This window comes from Tamandua tetradactyla, chromosome 5 (assembly GCF_023851605.1).
Source record: "Tamandua tetradactyla isolate mTamTet1 chromosome 5, mTamTet1.pri, whole genome shotgun sequence".
Classification (NCBI taxonomy): Eukaryota; Metazoa; Chordata; class Mammalia; order Pilosa; family Myrmecophagidae; genus Tamandua; species Tamandua tetradactyla.
The window spans coordinates 127,525,067-127,543,318 of NC_135331.1; the positions used below are offsets into that span (position 1 = coordinate 127,525,067).

General features: G+C 36.8%; 1 protein-coding gene and 1 long non-coding RNA gene across 19 annotated transcripts in view; one reads left to right on the forward strand and one right to left on the reverse strand.

Annotated features, from left to right (window-relative positions):
- Positions 1-18,252, forward strand: part of LOC143684847 (uncharacterized) — a 380,663-nt gene that overhangs the window by 182,600 nt on the left and 179,811 nt on the right. The window lies entirely within an intron of this gene.
- LOC143684845 (uncharacterized) overlaps positions 15,317-18,252 on the reverse strand; it is a 63,772-nt gene continuing 60,836 nt past the window's right edge. For 3 of the 13 annotated variants that reach the window (XR_013176197.1, XR_013176199.1, XM_077162212.1), the window contains one exon: positions 15,321-16,057. Coding sequence is in view for 3 of the 13 variants with exons in the window: in XM_077162209.1 (XP_077018324.1) it covers positions 15,806-16,057 (252 nt within the window). In the remaining 10 variants the exon portion in view is untranslated. Of the gene's footprint in view, positions 16,058-18,252 lie in introns of all 13 variants that reach the window. The other 10 variants (XR_013176203.1, XR_013176202.1, XR_013176200.1 and 7 more) reach the window with 8 other exon arrangements.

The following is an 18,252-nucleotide window of genomic DNA, read 5'->3' on the forward strand; positions in this document are numbered from 1 at the left end:
TTGTGCTGGTGGACATTGCTGTCAAAAGCCCCAGCAGGAACTCTGCCCACTAGCTCTCCCTTTGCAAATCAGTGTTTACCCTGGGCTGGGGCATCTCATACTGCTCAGGACTGGTTATGCATCCTTTTTTTTCTTACAGTGACTCTTCCAAACCATTTCTGCCTGCCTGAAGGGATCTACCTCTGCTCTCACTGACTCTGAAAAGGCCACTTTTTCACTTTCACCTCACCAAAGGATAAAGACCATCAATCCTTTGATTTCTTTCTCCTGCACAAAATAAGACAGCACATACAAAAACAAATAAACAAAATGGCTTTCTATATTCACTCTTCTCTTTCTTGACTCTGACTTCAGGCGAAGCAATTCCTGCTTTGTTTTACTCTCATCTCAACCGCTGCCTTACCACACTGATTCCTCTTCACAACCTTTGAAGGACATTATAAAATAATACATAAATAACCCCCCAAACAAAAAGCGAACAAACTAAGACCTTCCAATATGTTCTCCCCACCATGGCCAGGGTGATTTCCCTAAACACAATCTGATCATGTATGTATTTTCCCCTTCCTTGCACCGCTCCTCAGCACTTCTCAAGGCTTTCGTGACACGTTTAAATTCCCTCACTTGGGCTGCATTACCTCTCTCCCTTTAGCTCACTCTCTTCCTTTGACCCTTCTATACCCTTATCTCTTTTATGTGATTGTTTAACTTCTCAAAAGAAAACACTATACATTCTGTGTAATTTTCTAACTTCCCACTTTCTCCTTAGCCCTTTGTACTTTCCCTTCCTCTTCCAACATAGAGAACTGCTCTCAGAAAGGTCACTACTGATTCCAAATAACAAATTATAGCAGATCTAATGCTCTGTCCTCTACCTTCACCACCCACTGCGGTATTTCTTTTACACTGACTTTCAAAGAAAGGCTTATGTTTCATGTTTCTCCTCCTACCTCTGAGTTCATTCTTGTATGTCCTCTTTCTGAGTCCTCTTTCTTTTCCAGTTTCCCAAATACAAGCATCCCCCAATGTTCTATTTTGTAGTGCTTTACTCTATACATACACTCTTGGCTGAAAACTTTATTGTCTTTCTTGTGTTCCCAGAGGCCTTTTCACTTAGAAGATTGCACATGCTCAGTTCTGCCTTGTGTTAGTTATATGCATAATTTTTCCATTTATTTCACCCCAAGAGTCTTTGTGGAAGGAACTGTGCTTCAATAGAATTTTTATCTTATTTTGTGCCCATCCTTCTTATGTGCATGAAATATGCTAGGTGCTTGCTAAATTTTGTTGGAATTGAATTAAGGATCCCTGGGAGGCCAAGGCCATGGATTAGAGAGCATCATCTTACTCTGTGACACAGGCCAAGTCAGTCTCTTCAAGGACTTGCATTCTTTGAGACAAATGGTGGGATAGGTAGTAGTGTGGGCAGATTAACAAAACATCACAAATCTTGTCAAAATAAATCAAGATCATTTATCTGAAAAAAATCTTCCGTTCATCCTGTAGTTAATTTTCAAATTTCATTAGGAATTGAATTGAAAAAAATTGCACAATGCATATTATTGTAATAATGGCATGCTCCCTAAGATAGAGGTCAGACACCCAAAAGCTGAATCTTTCCTTTCGAGAGGTGTTGTGGGCATGGGTATCAGAGATTTTACATATATTTTCTCAATACTTTGGCTTCCCTTAGGTTGGTTGGGCTCTAGGTCCAGCACTCCCTCACTGTGAACTCCCAGCTGATTGACACATTGTCTTAACAGCCGACACCTTTAGTGATTTGAGCTATCCACCTCTGAGAGGAAATTTCTTTACTCCCTTTACTGAGTTTATGTTAGAATTGGGGTACTCAGAATAGGCTCAAGAGGAGATAGGAAATATTATAATTCTAGTAGAGGCTAAGGACTGTTTCAGAGGTCCCTAGAAGTGAAGGCAATGCACTATTCAGCTGTAGCTCATATTTATCAAACTGTGCACTATTTTATTATCATCACCTGGTTTATGACTCTCACTAGCTCTCTGAGTTAGAGATTTTATGATCTCCATTTTACCTGTGCCTGAGCTCCGGAGAGGTCGGGCCATTTCCCAAAGCTACACAGCTGGTACATGGTAGAGCAGGGTTCAGACACAGCGTCCAGAGTCCAAGCCAAAACTGCTTACCCACTGTTCCATATCGCTTCTCTTTAACCCGTTGCGTTTAAAAAATGGGGTTGTGGAGGCACTTCTAACAGGATTTTTTAAAATAACTATTGAAGCAAAATATTCATGCAGAAAAGTGCACACGTCGGGAATATGCACCCCAGTGAATGTTCACAACCTCATCACACCCAGATAATCGGCACCCAGATAAAAAAGCAGAACATTACCAGCACCTTAGAAGCCCCTACCTGTCTGTCACCACCTGCCGCTGAGCCCCAAGGTTAAACACTATCCTATCTAGTGGCATAAATACCTTCTGTCTGTATTCCTGATCAAGCGACTCATACAGTATGCACTCCTTTGGGTTTGACTTCTCTCGCTTATATTATGTTTGAGAGCTATCCATATAATTGCATATATTTTTGCATCATTTCTTTTCCTTATATAGCTTCATTATATAATAATATAGTTTGACAGGATTTTATTGTTGCACTTTGTTTTGTAGTAAATAAAGATACACATCTTTATTGAATGTTTTCTCCCCTGACACTGAAAAGAAAAATGATGTTCAACTAGTGTTTCCCCAAATACCATAATTTAAGTAGAAGCAAGAAGGGTTAAACGTTAAGAGCAGCTCCTACCACGATACTACCCATATATACCTGTGAATTTATAACAGCTTGATGACAAATGCCATGGTCTACTTTGGAAGATTACATATTATTGTTTCATTTTTTTTTTTTTAAAGAGAGAGGGAGGAAAGGAAGGAAAGACAGAGAAGGAAGGAAGGATGGAAGAAAGGGAAACATTTTTAAACATTTTCTTGTTTTATTATATTTTGTTTGTTTGTTTGTTTTTTACATGGGCTGGGGCCGGGAATCGAACCGGGGTCCTCCGGCACGGCAGGCAAGCACTCTTGCCCGCTGAGCCACCGCGGCCCGCCCTATTGTTTCATTTTAATAACCTGTGATGCATACTTACTTTGTTTAATGAAAACTCTTTCTCTTATTTTCTTAAAGGAGGCTTCCTATTTGGACTGAGTCATACATAAGATGGAAAAATGCCATAAGCAAAATTAATCATAAATAGCTAAATAAATCTCACATCATGTTTTAAAATAGATTCTTTATAGATAAAGGTGATGAAGATAGAAGAGAATAAATTATATGTTTTAGTTTAAAATTTTCACATTTTATAATCGGTTAAATTATTTTGCACTCAATTCTTTCTTATTTAAAAGTTTCTTTAAACGGCTCTTAAACTATCCAAATATGAATCTAAAGGAAGCTAAAATTATATAGTTCCTCTCCAGTTAAATTTTATAGTTCATCTCCAATTAAATGTTCTACTTTATTAAGTTGCTTTCTCCTCTAGGCTTTTCATCACGTTACTATATCCCTCCACTATTTATCCCAGGGGTTAAAATTAAGCAATAACAAGGGAAACAATTATACACCGTTCAAGTGGAGTTTTCTCAATCTCTCTCTCCCTCTCTCTCTCTCTCTCTCTCTCTCTCTCTCTCTCTCTCTCTCTCTCTCTCTCTCTCTCTCTCTCTCTCTCTCTTTCTCTTTCTCTCTTTCTCTCTCTCTTTCCCTCTTTCTTTCTAGAACTAGTGAACACACAAAATATTGTGGCACACAATAATGTTTGTGTTTAAAGTAATGTCTATGTAATGTCTCCACCAATTGCCTTGTCTTAGCCTCTGTTGTGTGTCCATGATCCTACTTTGAATCTTTCTCCTAGTTCTGATCTATAGCTGTGCCTTGGTTGCTTATTTCCAGAAAAATACCAGACCAGGCTTGCTTTTACTCTTCTTCTATTCTTGCTTTGGTCCTTTTGGATTGGATAATCCTCCAACTTCACAGCCTTCTCTGCAGATATTTTCAACATGATTTTGAAACTTGTGGTTGCATCACATTTCTTCTTGTGCACAGCCTGGAGGTAGCCGATTGGTTGTCAGCCCAAGATAGTTTGGATTCTTTCAGAGATAACAAGGGACATTTTTTCTGCTTGACAATTGTCTTGCTTTGCTTGACTATCACAAATACTACAAACTGGTTTTTGCTTAAATTTATGATCAGAGATAGGCAATAAAAAATACAGTTATTGGTTAATTGTTTTGGTTAATGATTTTGAAACTAGAAGTCTAAAAATCAAGGCATCAACAAGATGATATTTTCTTCCCAAAGTCTGAACAGACTTAAAATAAGTATGCAGACTCCCCTCTGAGATCCTTGGGGTTCCTTAGCTTACCTCTGCCCACCATCAAATGGTAGTATCCTCTATCTGCTTTTATGACTTCTCAGCTCTCTTAATAAGACCTCCAGTAATCCAGATTAAGATACACCCTCAATTAGTTTGGCCATACCTTAACTAACTAACTAAAAGTACTATCTTCAAGAGGCCCTACTGACAATGAGTTCATACCCAAGGGAAAGTAGATAAAGATTAAGAACATGTCTATGTTGGGGTATGTAATTCAACCTACCACTGGAATCATACTAGAGCAGTGGTCCTCAACCTTGGCTGGTCATGAAAATCACCTACGGTGCTTCTAAAAAGTACTAAATCCCAGGTCCTAAGCCCTGAGATTCTGATATAATTAGTATGGGATGTGGCTGAACTTTTAGAATTTTAAAACTTGGCAGCTAGGTTTGAGAGATACTTGTATAGTATTGTCGCACTTGCACTTCTCTTTTCTCTGAAGTTTAGGGCACTCTAAATTTGAGAGATTTCTGCTTTGGCAATGTAGGGAAGCCCTGCTTTGGGGGCCATAATAAACTGTTTTGTTTTGAATGGTGCCCTCCTCCTGTTGCACTTTTTTTTGCCCATCTCTGGTCATAAATACACTTATCTTCTCATTGAATTCTATATCCTGTTACCTGCCTATTTGGACCTCATTTTGACTTTAGGATCCTACTTCATCCTTCATACTGGGCCTCTCCCGGAGCACAGATTTCCTGCTTTCACTGTAGATCAAGCCCTGATCCCATACCTGAGGCTCCTTTGGGGACCCTGGCCTCCAGTCACTGCCTGCCTCATCCTAAACCTTCTTTTATAAGCTCTGTTTGACTCATTTCACCTCTCCTGGTTTTTGTCTCATGTCAGATTTGGTGCCTTATATTCAATATAGAATACATTTGAGGCAGGGAGCAGAGGGGAGTTTATATGCCTATTTTAAGACAGCAATCATGGGACTTAACTTGTGCTCTTTTGACCTCTCTACATAGTCCTAGATAGCAACTGTCATCTGGTCACCCCTCTTTCTAATGCAGCACCTTACACTGACAGGGTACTTAACATCAATTTATTAATTCAGGTGTAAACATTCATTGAATGCCTTGTGAGTCTACTTTTAGTTTTATAAAGTAATCAAGGATTGATATTTTGAATCTGTTGGTTATTCATGCATTTTCACATAGAAATAAAGAAGCTCAAAGTGGTTAAACATCTTTTCAGAGAGCCAGTTAGTACTCTACCAATTTAAAGATAAGACAGATTCTAGATCACTTATGCAGGGTCAAGGTTAATAGTGTTGCAAAACAACCTCAACCTTGTTTTTTCCATTAGTCCTTGATTCATGCAACAAAAAATAATTGAGTATTAATCACACGACAGGGATTGCCTCTGCCCTTTAAATACAGTCTAATGGATTATACAGACGTGCAAAAAATAGTTACAAAATAAGATGGGATATACACAAACATTTATGAGAGAGGGAGATTATAGATAACGTGGTGGACCCACAGGACTAAAGAAGGTAGCTCTGGCTGGGGAGAGGAGCAGTTGGAGAAATCTTACTGAGGAGGTGCCATTTAAACTGTGACAAAGATTGAGTAGAATTGTAACTGATGTGAAGATGGGGCATGGATATTCCAGCATGGGTCATCAAGTGTTAGGTCATAGGACAGCTGAAAGACTTGTAGTAGAATTGAAATGTGTTAAAATATTAGCATGAGTGACTTGAGAAAATTATGTGCCTCATGCTTAACACAGAGTAGACATTCCATAAAAGGGCGTCAGATGAATGACCGGTGGGAAAGATTCCTTAAGGAATTCACTAGGTGGCACTCTTTGTTCTTTGGCAGTTTTCTCCATACTAAGTGGCAGAATACTTGGAATATTGCAGAATTTTTGGTTGTCCTCCAGATGTATGACGTATATAGATACAACCTGAGGCAGTAGATCCTTTTTTATCTCTGTGGATGGTTAGGCAATGCCAAGAATGAAGATTTTCAAGTGACATGGAAAACATGTTAACAGAATGATTGAGATTCTTAATGTGTGTGCGATAGTCTGGAATGTTTTTTTGTTTTTTGTCTAGGTGAAGTTTTGGCTTCATTCTCAATTTTCAATTTTAGTTCTTTATTTAAAGTTTTCTATGCCTAGGAAATGTTTTTGAAATGTCTTGAATACCTTGCATTTGTTTGAAAGCCATTAAAAAGTCTATTAGGAATAAATATTTATTTCACCTTTCATTTTAGAAAAAGTAACACTAAAATGTGATTATTCCATAATCTCAAATGTCATGGAAAAGGGTTTTATGAATATAGAGATAATTTTAATTACAATCAACACAGTACATTCTGGAAGTTGTTGCAATATATAAAACCCATAAGTAAAATTTTACCATATAGTGGGTAACATTTAATTTTGAAATACACAACTTCTCAAATCAATTCATCAGATTTTTTTCGCCATTGATTTTGACATCTTTGGAGAGAGATTGACAGGTATTTTAATAACATATGCAGTGTAGTGACAATTTAAATCCAAAATTCTCTTGAATAATTACACTTCCAATTATCCCTAATAATACCACAGATCACATTTTGTTGTTGTTGCTTTTTAATGAAACAGGAAACATTGTCCTGATGTGCCCTTTTCAGGTTCTCCACCTTCTTAAAATTTAATTATTTAGGATAAATATTTTAAAAATTGTTTACAATAGAAACTCAACTTTCAGCAAGATTATATATTTTTATGTAATTCTAATAAGAATGTGGCAACAAATTTTTATAAGACTTCCAGGTAAACTATCCAATAGTCTCTTCATTGTGGATTAAAAAATAAAATTAGAGGAGTATAGAGGTAGAACAACAACAAAAAAAAACAAATAAAAATTAAAGAAGAAAGTTTAGGAGTAATATTTCCCTGCATTAGTTATATGATTATGGCAAGTTAATTACACATCATAGAATGAAAGCATTTTGAAAAGGAGAGAAACAAAAAAAATGTACAAAGATTTTTTTTTCTTTTTCTTATTGTTTGGGCTTAGACCAGGGTTTAGAGATAGATGTCTGATGTGGTCCGGAAATACCCTTGCAATGAAACACTGACAGCTATTTTGAAAAGTAGTTACCCTTTATATTTAGGCTAACTTCCTCACTTCTGCCATGCATCCTCCACCACATCTTTCTTTGGATCAAGGATATATGTATGCTAAGTGATGCCCTTAACATATTCTATGTTTGGGCCTGGAATGCTATTCCTAATGTCCCAGTGGACTCTTCTTCGAGACTCAGATTGCATATTTCCTTTTTTTTAAAATGTCCCAGAACTCCCTTTCATTTTCTCCCCTCTCTTTCCCTTTCCACCAAAGCTGGTCACTTGCTGTGCAGAGAAGGCTAATGCTCACCAACTTTTAGATTTCCCTCCTTCTCCTTTATTTATTTCACAGTCCTTTGCACTAGGTGTGAGCATTTTGATTCTGGCCAATTGAATATGGATGAAAATGAAAAGTGCTACTTCTAAATTTGTTCCATAAAAATATCTCACATGCAAAACTTCTCTCTCTTCTGCTACTGGCACTGGTGACTATTTATTGAAGACAGTGGTAACCTAAGATGTAAGGAGTTTGTTTCCCTGTGTCAGTGGATGGAGAAGCAACCCTCATTGGACTGTGGAGTGAGGAATTAAGCCACATGATATTTGGGGGGTAGATATATTACAGAAGCTAGTATTTGTGAGGTCCTCCTCTCTCCCAATTATAATCCTTGTTCCTACCACTCTCCTCCTCTCAAACTATTTTCACTAAGATCTTCAGTGGCCTACATATTGCTAAATCCAATGGGGACCTTCATTTGATGGACATTTCACTTCCCTGATTACTCCTTAAGCATAGCCACTCCTTCCTTATGTGTTTAACACATGTATATTCAGTGTCTGTTGGAGATCACTGCCTGGATGTCTCTCAAATACCTCAAATTGAATTCACCATATTCCTCTACTAATCAGCTTCTTCTCCACCTCATGATCTCAGTAACTAGTTCCTATTACCCAATCCAGAAACCCCCTTTCTCCTTGTGGCAGTTTTAAGTTATATGTACTCCCAAAAATGTGATGTTCTTTCATTCCACTCATGGGGTATACATCTGTTGTGAGTGGGACCTTCTGATTAAGTTATTTCAATTGAGATGTGACCTACTTCATTCAAGGTGTGTCTTAATTCTTTTACTAGAGTCCTTTATAAGAGGATAAAATACATACAGAAGCTAAGAGATGAAATTAAGAAAAGATTATAGAAAAAAGGCCAGAAGAGCTGAGAGACGAAGCCACTGAAGTCAGAAACTGGAAGCAAAAGACCTGGGAGTGAGGCACCAGCAGAGGTCAACCATCTGCTTTCCTATGTGACAGAGGTATCCTGGATGCTAGCAGCCTGTCTTCAGAGAAGGTATCATCCTGTTGATGCCTTAATTTGGACGTTTTCATGGCTGTAGAAATGTAAACTTGGAAAGCTAATAAATCTCTATTATTAGAGACCAGTCCATTTCTGGTACATTTATTTTGTCAGTTTTGGTGAACTAAAACTGATTTTGGTAGCAGAAGAGTGGACTTCTGAGATTTGCAAATGCCAAAATGCTGGAATGGCTTTATACGTGGATAAGGGGAAGATTCTGGAAGAATTGTGGGTGTTTAATGGAAAAGACCTAGATTGTTTTGAAGAGGCTGTTGGTAAAAATATTACTTCCAATGAGACCTTAGACAGAAATGATGAATATGTCATCACCATCTAGAAGAAAGGCAAAACCTTGCTTTAAAGTGGCAGTGAATTTGAGAAAATTGAGTCCTGGTGTTGAAGTTAGAATTTGAAAGTGATGAGCTTGCCTATTTAGCCAAGGAGATTTCCAAATTAAATGTAGAAAGTGCTGCCTGGTTTCTCCTTGCAGCAAAATGTGAGAGGAAAGGGAAAAACTGACAACTGAATTCTTGTGTACAAAGAAACCAGAAATTGATGGTTTGGAAAATTCTGAGTTTGTGGAAAGCAAGTTCCCAGAGAATGGTGCCCCATATGAGGTTCCAAGTGAACATAAAACCTGTCACCCATTTCAGTGCAAGTCAGGGTTGGAAATGGAGTTATTCAGAAAGGACTGTGAAAAGTCTTATTGTCTGATGGTTGGGATCCCTGTGCGCTGAATGTGAAACTGACTAGTTTATTTTTTGTGTGTGAGAGATCTTTATGAATGGAACCACTGCCAGCACAGACTACAAGGGACAGAGTGAAGGAAAAATGACTTCAAAGGCAGAACCATGGAAACTCAGGTCTGGAGTGAAGATGCCTCAAGCCAGGTGTGCAAAGCCACTTGTGTGGCATGAAGAGCTTCCTTGTGGAGAGGGTAAGTGTGCCCTGGAGCTTGCAGAGGGCGGGCCTTCCACCTCATTGTTCAGGAAGAATATTACCACCCTGGAGTTCTCAGTTGCTTAGGGGATTGAGGAGCACTTGGCCACCCTGTTGTTCTGGAAGAGTGCTGCCACCCCAGACTTCAGAGAGGATGGAACACATTCCTCGAGTATTGAGGAGAGTCACCATCATGGCAGTATATTAAGGGGGTTGAGCTTGTACCCTGGAGATGGGGGAGAGTCAGACCACCACCCCACTATTCTTATGGGGTTGAGCCCGTGCCCCTGAGATGGCAGAAAGTCCAGCCACCACCCTGTTGTTTGAAGAGGGTGGAGTCAAGAGCATGGCCATCTTTTCAATGCTTGGAGATGTTAGAATCCTCACCCAACTGTTTGGAGAGGGCAAGGCTGCTATAGCAGCCCTTGGAAATGTTGTTGCTGTTCTATCAAATCCTGAAGAGAAAACATCATTCCACAGATGACTCGCAGATCTGGAAATCTAACAAAGTATACTCTGCAGATTTTTGGAACTGTTTGTGACTGAAGACCCTTGTTTTCTTTCCAATTTCTACCTCTGAATAGGAATGCTTAATCTATGACTTTTCTTCCTTTGTGTATTGGAAGCTGATAAATTGTTCTAAGTTTCATAGGTCCACAGCCTGAGGGGGATTTTGCCCCAGGGCAGACCATGCCAGTGACTGATTTTGATGAAACTTTGTACTTCCTACTGTAACTGAAATGATTTAAGCCTTTCGTGATATTGTGATAGAATGAGTGTATTCTGCACATGGAAAGAACACGCCATTTTGGGAAGAGGGTAGAGTGTGTTACTTTAAAGTTGCACGTACCCCATAAAAGGTCCTCTTCTTTTTTTTTTTTTAACATGGGCAGGCACTGGGAATCGAACTCGGGTCCTCTGGCATGGCAGGCGAGCATTCTTGCCTGCTGAGCCACCATGGCCTGCCTGGTCCTCTTCTTTTATTCCATTCCTGTGGGTATAGATCTACTGTGGGTGGTACCTTTGATTAGATCTCAACATTTCTATTGAGATGTGAACCAACTCGTTCAAGGTAGATCTTAACCCTCATATTGGAGTCCTTCATAAGAGGATAAAACATGTACAGAAGCTAAGAGATAAATTAAGAGATCATGGGAAAAAAGACCTGAAGAGCTGAGAGAGGAAGCCACTGAAGACAGAAACCAGAAGCAACAAAACCCAGGAGAGGAGTGCCGGCAGGTCCAAGCCATGTGCCTTCCAATGTGACAGAGATGTCTCAGGTACCAGCAGCCATAATCTAGACATTTTCATGGCCTTAGATTGTGAACTTGTAAGCTAATAAATCCTCATTGTTAGAAGCCAGTCCATTTCTGGTATATTGCGTTTTATCAGCTTTAGCAAACAAAAACATTCCCCCATATACTTCATCCAATCAATTTTAAGTCTTACTAATTCTATCTCTAAAACTTTTCCTTATACTTTGCTTTTCTTTCACATTGACTGCCGCTATGTTGGCCCACACTGCTAGCCTTTCTCCCTAGACCAGTGAAGTTGCCCCTGTACTGGTCTCCTGACACTCAAAGTAATGTGTTCAGTCCTGAATCAGGATGATGAACTTCCAAAATTGTACATCCAATCATGTGTCTCCCCTGTTTAACACTACATTGCCCTTAGAATAAAGCTCAACACAGCATTGTTGGTTTTCTTAGGCTTCCCATAGCCTGTACCCTGCATTCTTCTTTAGTCCATTCTTCTTCCCTCTCAGTTTAGTCTTCTTAGATAATAAACTTTCCCCAGTCCTGTTATGTGCCAATCCTATCTAGCCACTAGGCCTCCACACATGTCAGTCCCCTTGCCTAGGCTTTGGCAAAATCCTAAGCATCTTTCAGATGTAAGCTTAAAGATCACTTCTTCAGGGATGTCGTCTTGGTGTCCTAAATTATACCCTTACCCAAACATACTCCTTGTATTCAGTTTATGTCTTTAGAATCTATCCTGTCTACCATTTGATGCCCAAGTCCTTGCATGGTGCCTAGCACAAAGGAGCAAAATAAATGTTAATTAATTATTGCACTTATCATACAGTAACATAAACATTTATTTCCATGTATATTTCTTCCACTATATTTTGAACCCCTTGAAATAAGAGGCCAGAATTTCCATTGCTAGCTCAGTATCTGGCATAGAATTGGTATCTGAAGCACTTAATGAATGTGTGAATGAATTAATAAGCAAGAATGATGCCTGTGGTTACTAAGTGCTGGGATGTGACAGTTAAGTGTGAACAGGTTTATGATGGTAGAAGTGCAGAGACACCTGAGTGCACGTCTGTCTTAGAGTTCTATGCATCACATATATAAAAAGAGACATAAACTACAAATGTGTGTATTCATGGGCTATTTTTATTTTCTCCCTGTGAGGAAAGATATTGAGGGAGCAAATGGGGGGGGGGTGAAAAGGGAAGCCTGCACTAGCCAGGTAAAAATAAGAGTTTTTGGTGCACAGTTGAGAAGACATGAGAAGCAAAGCTTCAGGGCAGATATGGGATAAAAGACAAGTGAAGTGCAAGAAGAACAGAGGTGGAAGAGAATTTCAAGATGTTGTGGATTACGCAGTCACATTCAAAAAATAAATCTAAAGAAATCAATTAAAAAGGCATTTCAGAAATCATTCTATAGAATTAAATGAAGCAAACACATCTTGCCTTTGCATGCTTTAAACATCAAGCTTATGGGCCTATATTAGCCAATGGGAAACCTGTTTACATTTGAGCATGTTTCTTCCTACAGACCATAACATTGAGTGGTTGATTTTTTTAATTCATTAATTAATTCTATTGATACCTGCTAGGTATCAATACCTAGCAGGTAAAAGGAAAATAAAGGCCGGGTCCCTGTTTTCAAGACGTTCACTCTCAGTGGGCAGAAAGGTGTCTTAATAGGCAACGAGGGCACTGACATGTTAAATGCATTTATAGAAAATAGATCCAATGTTAGGGGGTCACCAAGATAAATCAACTAATTTAGTCTGGGAGTGAGGTCATGAAAGGCTTTGTAGAGCTTGAACTGAGTTGAGTTTTACAGATTGAGAAAGCATTTCAGGCAGTGTGACCCATATAACTCTGGCTGGAGAGGTAAGACATTGTGGGTGTATGCAGGTGTGTGCGTATTGATTGGAGTACAATCAGGTATATGTCTTCTTGAAGCATAATTAAAAGATAAAGACAAATATGGCCAGTTAATGAAGGGCCTTTAATGTCCTATCAAGCAGTTCAGACTTTGTGCAATAGGTACACATTGGGGGAAGTCACTGGATAGAGCAGCGTGATTCTAGTTGTATTTAAATGTGTGTTTAATGGATATCATAGATATTGGGTGAAGCATGGAGTTGAGGAGCAGACTATTGGAGGTTTTCACTTAATTATCTTTGGTTAATTTATCTGATGAAGCAAAGATCAATCTAATTCATATATTCATAGGAATAAAGCAATAGAAAAGGAAACAAATAACAGCAAGCCATACAGGAATAGAACCCAATTCAACATTCTCATATTTTTAGTTTTGTGTACATCAATAGTGTCTGAAGATTTTGAGACTTCAGGCTCTTAGCATGCATTATAAGTTCACAGGGTTAGGGTAAAGAAGTCATCAAATGGTGACAAAAAAGCATTCAATAATAAAATTATTACAAAGGAAAATTCACTGCTTAATATAGAAAATAAAGATTTAAAAATGTTCCTGAAACTAACCAGGAGGAAAGAATTAATGAGAAAGATGAGACAGTCTATTAATAATCAGGGTTGAAAAATGAGAGCATATTAAATTTTTATAGCAGCTGGATGTTTGGACCATGGTGACTGAAGTTTTTTTATCTGAAAGGATTTCTGTTCATGAAAAAGTTCTAGTACAAATCCAGCAATCCTTTAAAGTGAGAGGGTAAGAGAAGATGTTTATTGTGGACAAATTCTATTTCTCTTTTATTTTTTCATAATACAATGATGTATATAGAGATACCTTGGATTTAAAATCCAAGGAAATTATACTACTATATTAGGGATCACAAATTATTTTCTATTGATCAGTATTTCTGGTACTCAGATACACAAATAGGCAAGAAGGAAGATAAATCTCAAGCCTTAAGGGCTAAGGCTAAATGTCTACTGATGGAATTACACATCTTTTGAAGGAGGATTATTATAAAAAGTGACACTCTTAAAAATAATCCAAATAAATAATTGGTGAATTTTATCTCCAGCTTGTGTTCCAAGGAAAACAATAGCTGTGCATTGCCTGATCAGCTGTTTGGAACATTAGGATTGTATTTTAATCTTATAGTTTCGAGAGAATTCTCCCTTTGCACATTCCATGGGTAGAAAATCAGAGGCTTCAAATAATAACTTTTCATTGAAGTTACTGCTGAAAGAAACATACTGGTAGAATATTTTTCTTAAGGAAAAAGATATTCATTCAAAACTGAACCGTGTTTAAAAATTCTGCTACATACAACCATTCTGAACATTTCTTGGGCATTAGAATCACTTGAAAATCTTGCTGAATATATGTGGTCCTGTGCTCCACCCACAAACAGCCTAGTCATGTTTTAGGGACCATCCTACAGTTAGTAAGTACCTTGTAAAATATAAAAACAGCAAACCACTTTTACAATGAATGGCTCAATGTGGTAAAGTGATTTTTGAAAAATGAAAGCCAGTGCCCATTGTTCCTACCCCCACTTCTACATATATATTTCTTCAGTACTGATGGATTGATTGATCCAGGAAAAAGAAGGATTGGTACAAGGTGGTGTGTGCAAAGATTTATCTTTATCAAAAAAGGAGAAACAATGGTAGTCATGTTTGGAGTTTTGCAATGATTATTTCTGAGACCTGCTCTTAGAAATCTGTATCTGAAGTGGGAGGAATGGTTTTGAATCTGTAGCTTTCGATTAGAACTTGAACTCAGAAGAGGAAAAAATTAAGAGATGTGTATTATAAGTAAAATTTGAAATTATTGGCATGGAGACTTGGGAGGAAAAAGAAGGAAATGTCAAAGACTACTAGATCTTTTGGTCATCGCCCTTCTCTGTGGGGAAGGGAGCATCTCAGCATATAGCAGACTTCAAGCAGACTAGGGATGATTACAGTTTCCTAATAATTGTCAAACATCTCTATTTAAACTGAAACTTTTCATGGGCTAATTTTTTCTTTGGTTCTTTGGACTTTGGATTCTACAATAATTACATGTAAATTGGCTCAAACATTAATGGGTATTTTTGTGTGTGTAATTTGTTTTATTTCTTTTTGGTAGTGAAAATGAGATAAGTTAAAGATTCGCATTCATTTTGAAGTTTTTTTTTTTTAAGGGTTAATTGTCTTTGGACTTTAAGAGTGCCTTCTCCCCCCAAATAATGGGTAAATACAAATCAAAGACAAAAAAATAAAAAATTCACCAAATTAGAAATTTAATTTACATTTAAATGTGAATATGGAAATTTGAGTATAGAAATAAACTTTATACAAATCCTTTGCTTTCTCAGTGAAAATATTTTGGATAATATTATATTTATGTGACATTTTTAATATAGGAAAGGTTGGTTGAATATCAAAAAAGATTAAAAAAAGAAATGACATACTTTCTAGAGCCCTCTGTCATGGCCCATGTGTTGCAGAACATCAAGTTTATTTTCCCAACGAAGTTTCATTTCCTGTTTAGACCACAGTACAATGACTCTAGAGAAAAGCTCATAAACAACAGAAGTGACTTCTAGTGAAAATATTTTGTAAAATATATTTAGAAATAAAGAAGAAAGCATTTGTAAAATAAGAAATGAGACTTTTTGTATTTACACATGTACTTTTATTTTCCTGAGTTTTATATATAACTAATAAATTATTCCAGTACACCTAGGAGTTGAATGATAATATCTTTGTAGTTTGTCCATACAGCATACACAGAGAGTGAATAAGGGAATGATTGCACAATTAAATAATACCCATCTACACTAACCAGTGGGATACATGGTCATCTCACTGAATGATTTTCACTCTCTTCATTCCTTAAAGAATGTGATCATTTCACCTTGATGAAATAACTGCAGCTCCTCATGTCCATTGTTCACTCCCTTGACTGGCTCATTCATAAGATCAGTGAAGACTATGCACATATCTCCTTGGATTCCTGGTAGGTGGAACAAAATGTGCAATAGTTCAAGACCCTGACAGCTCAAACACACATGTAAAAGAGCATGTGTGGGATGCAGGGGTAGTTCAGTGGTAGAATGCTCGCCTTCCATGCGGGAGACCTGGGTGAAGAAAAAAAGAGCATGTGTGAAAAAAGACTGTGGAAAGAGGTGTGGAGAGTTAAGTAGAGGGAAGAAGTGTCTTTGTCATAGGGATAATTGAAAGAGTAAGAACAACAATGGGATGGCCAGGCTAAAGAAGGTGAAAGCTTTAAGACCTCACTGTCTTTTTTCCTCCTGAGGCTCATAAACATATCTAATATAATAATATCAATCTGTCCCCAACAGTAGCTTCAAGTTGGTAGGGTGTTCTTTCTATTACAGTGTCCAGGAATTGTCTGCAGGCCCATCATTTTTCTAGAAGTTTTTAGTAAAGGGCTACTGGACTAGACTATTTTTTCCAGACTTGTGTTATGAAATTCCAACCTCCTTTGGCTTACACATTTCCAACCAACATTCAAAATGCAGAGTAAAGTAAGTCTCTGCAAGCTGAGGGACACATGCTTCCTGAGCTATTGCAGTTCCAAGGGAAACCAATATAATCTCAACTTTACTCTCGTTTGGTGGGAGGAGGATTGAAACATAATTAAATTAAATATTTGTTAATTTATTTGCAGACTAATTATGTTGTTACACAATTTTATATAATATAAAAATTGGTTATAACATGATGTGAGATAAAATGTTTTCATAAATTTTAAGACAAAACAATAATATTAAAAATTAAATAAATATAATTTAAATTGAGAGTTTAAAGGTTAAAACTAATGAAAAATAGAGTTTGAAGCAGAATAATGAGCTATGAAATAAAGTTTAAAGTTGAAGGAAATAAAATAATAGAGACTAAAAATATAGAAAAATGTTAAAAGTAAGAAAATAGCATTAGTCCTTCGAGTTTAATTGTTCCTTATGTGATTTATTTGTTCTTAGTTTTGCTGATGATATATGTATTAAAGAGTAAATTAAAGGTGCAGCCTTGTACCTTAATTTTTCTTTGAAAATTGTATTTTAACTATTTTACTCTACCCCTAATTATTAGATTTTTATTTTTATCAACTAATTTTATATATCAAATTATCTTATTTAATTTCATTTTTTAATTGTTGCTGATAGAGATACAGATGATTTCATGTCTAGCCATTTTACTAAATTCACTTATTAATTCTAATAGTAGGTAGACTCATTTGAATTTTCTACATATACAAAATTCTCTAGGGATAATAAAAACATTATTTCTATTGAATTCTTATCCTTTTTATTTTTTTTCTAAGCATATTGCACTAGCAAGGGGCTCAAATATAATGCTGAGTATAAATGGAAAGAGCAGGCATTCTCTATGTAATATCAATTCTTTGACATTTTTTGAAACTTATTTTATGGTTCAAATATATGGTTAATTTTGGTAAATATACTATACATGCTTGAAAAAATGCAGATATTGAGTATAGTGTTTTATATATATCAAGTCAAGTTCGTTAATTTTGTTGTTCAAGTCTTTCATAATTTTACTACTCTTTTTATTTGCTTGTCTATCAGTTACTGAGAAAGGTGTGCTAGATTCTCCAACTATAATTTTGGATTTGGGTATATTTTCTTTTTTATTGTTTACTCTTTTTTTCATTATGTACATTGAGGCTATATTATTATGTGCACCTAAATTTATAATTATTTTATCTTCCTTGATCATTAAGTCTTTGTATTTACTTATTTATTTATTTTTAAGCTTTTTTATTTTAATAATATATATGCAAAGCAAAGAAAGGAAAAAGAAATAGTTTTCAAAGCACTCTTCAACAAGTAGTTACAGGACAGATCCCAGAGTTTGTGCTGGGTTACCATAGCATTATCTCAGATTTTTCTTTCCAGCTATTCCAGAACATTGGAAGGTAGAAGGAATATACATATTTTATCATCACTTTTTTTCCTTTTTTGTGAAAAATAACATATATACAAAAAAACAATAAATTTCAAAGCACGGCACAACAATTAGTTGTAGAACAGATTTCAGAGTTTCACGTAGGTTACAAATCCATAATTTTAGGTTTTTAACTCCTAGCTGCTCTATGATTCCGGAGACTAAAAGAAATATCAATATAATGATTCAGCAATCGTACTTCGTTTGTTAAAGCCTACCTTCTCTGTATGACTCCATCATCACCTTTGATCTTTCTCCCACTCTCCAGGGGTATTGGGGCTATGTCCATTCTACCTTTTTCATGTTAGAAGGCCTTTCAATTATAAAGAATTGGGAGATGGAA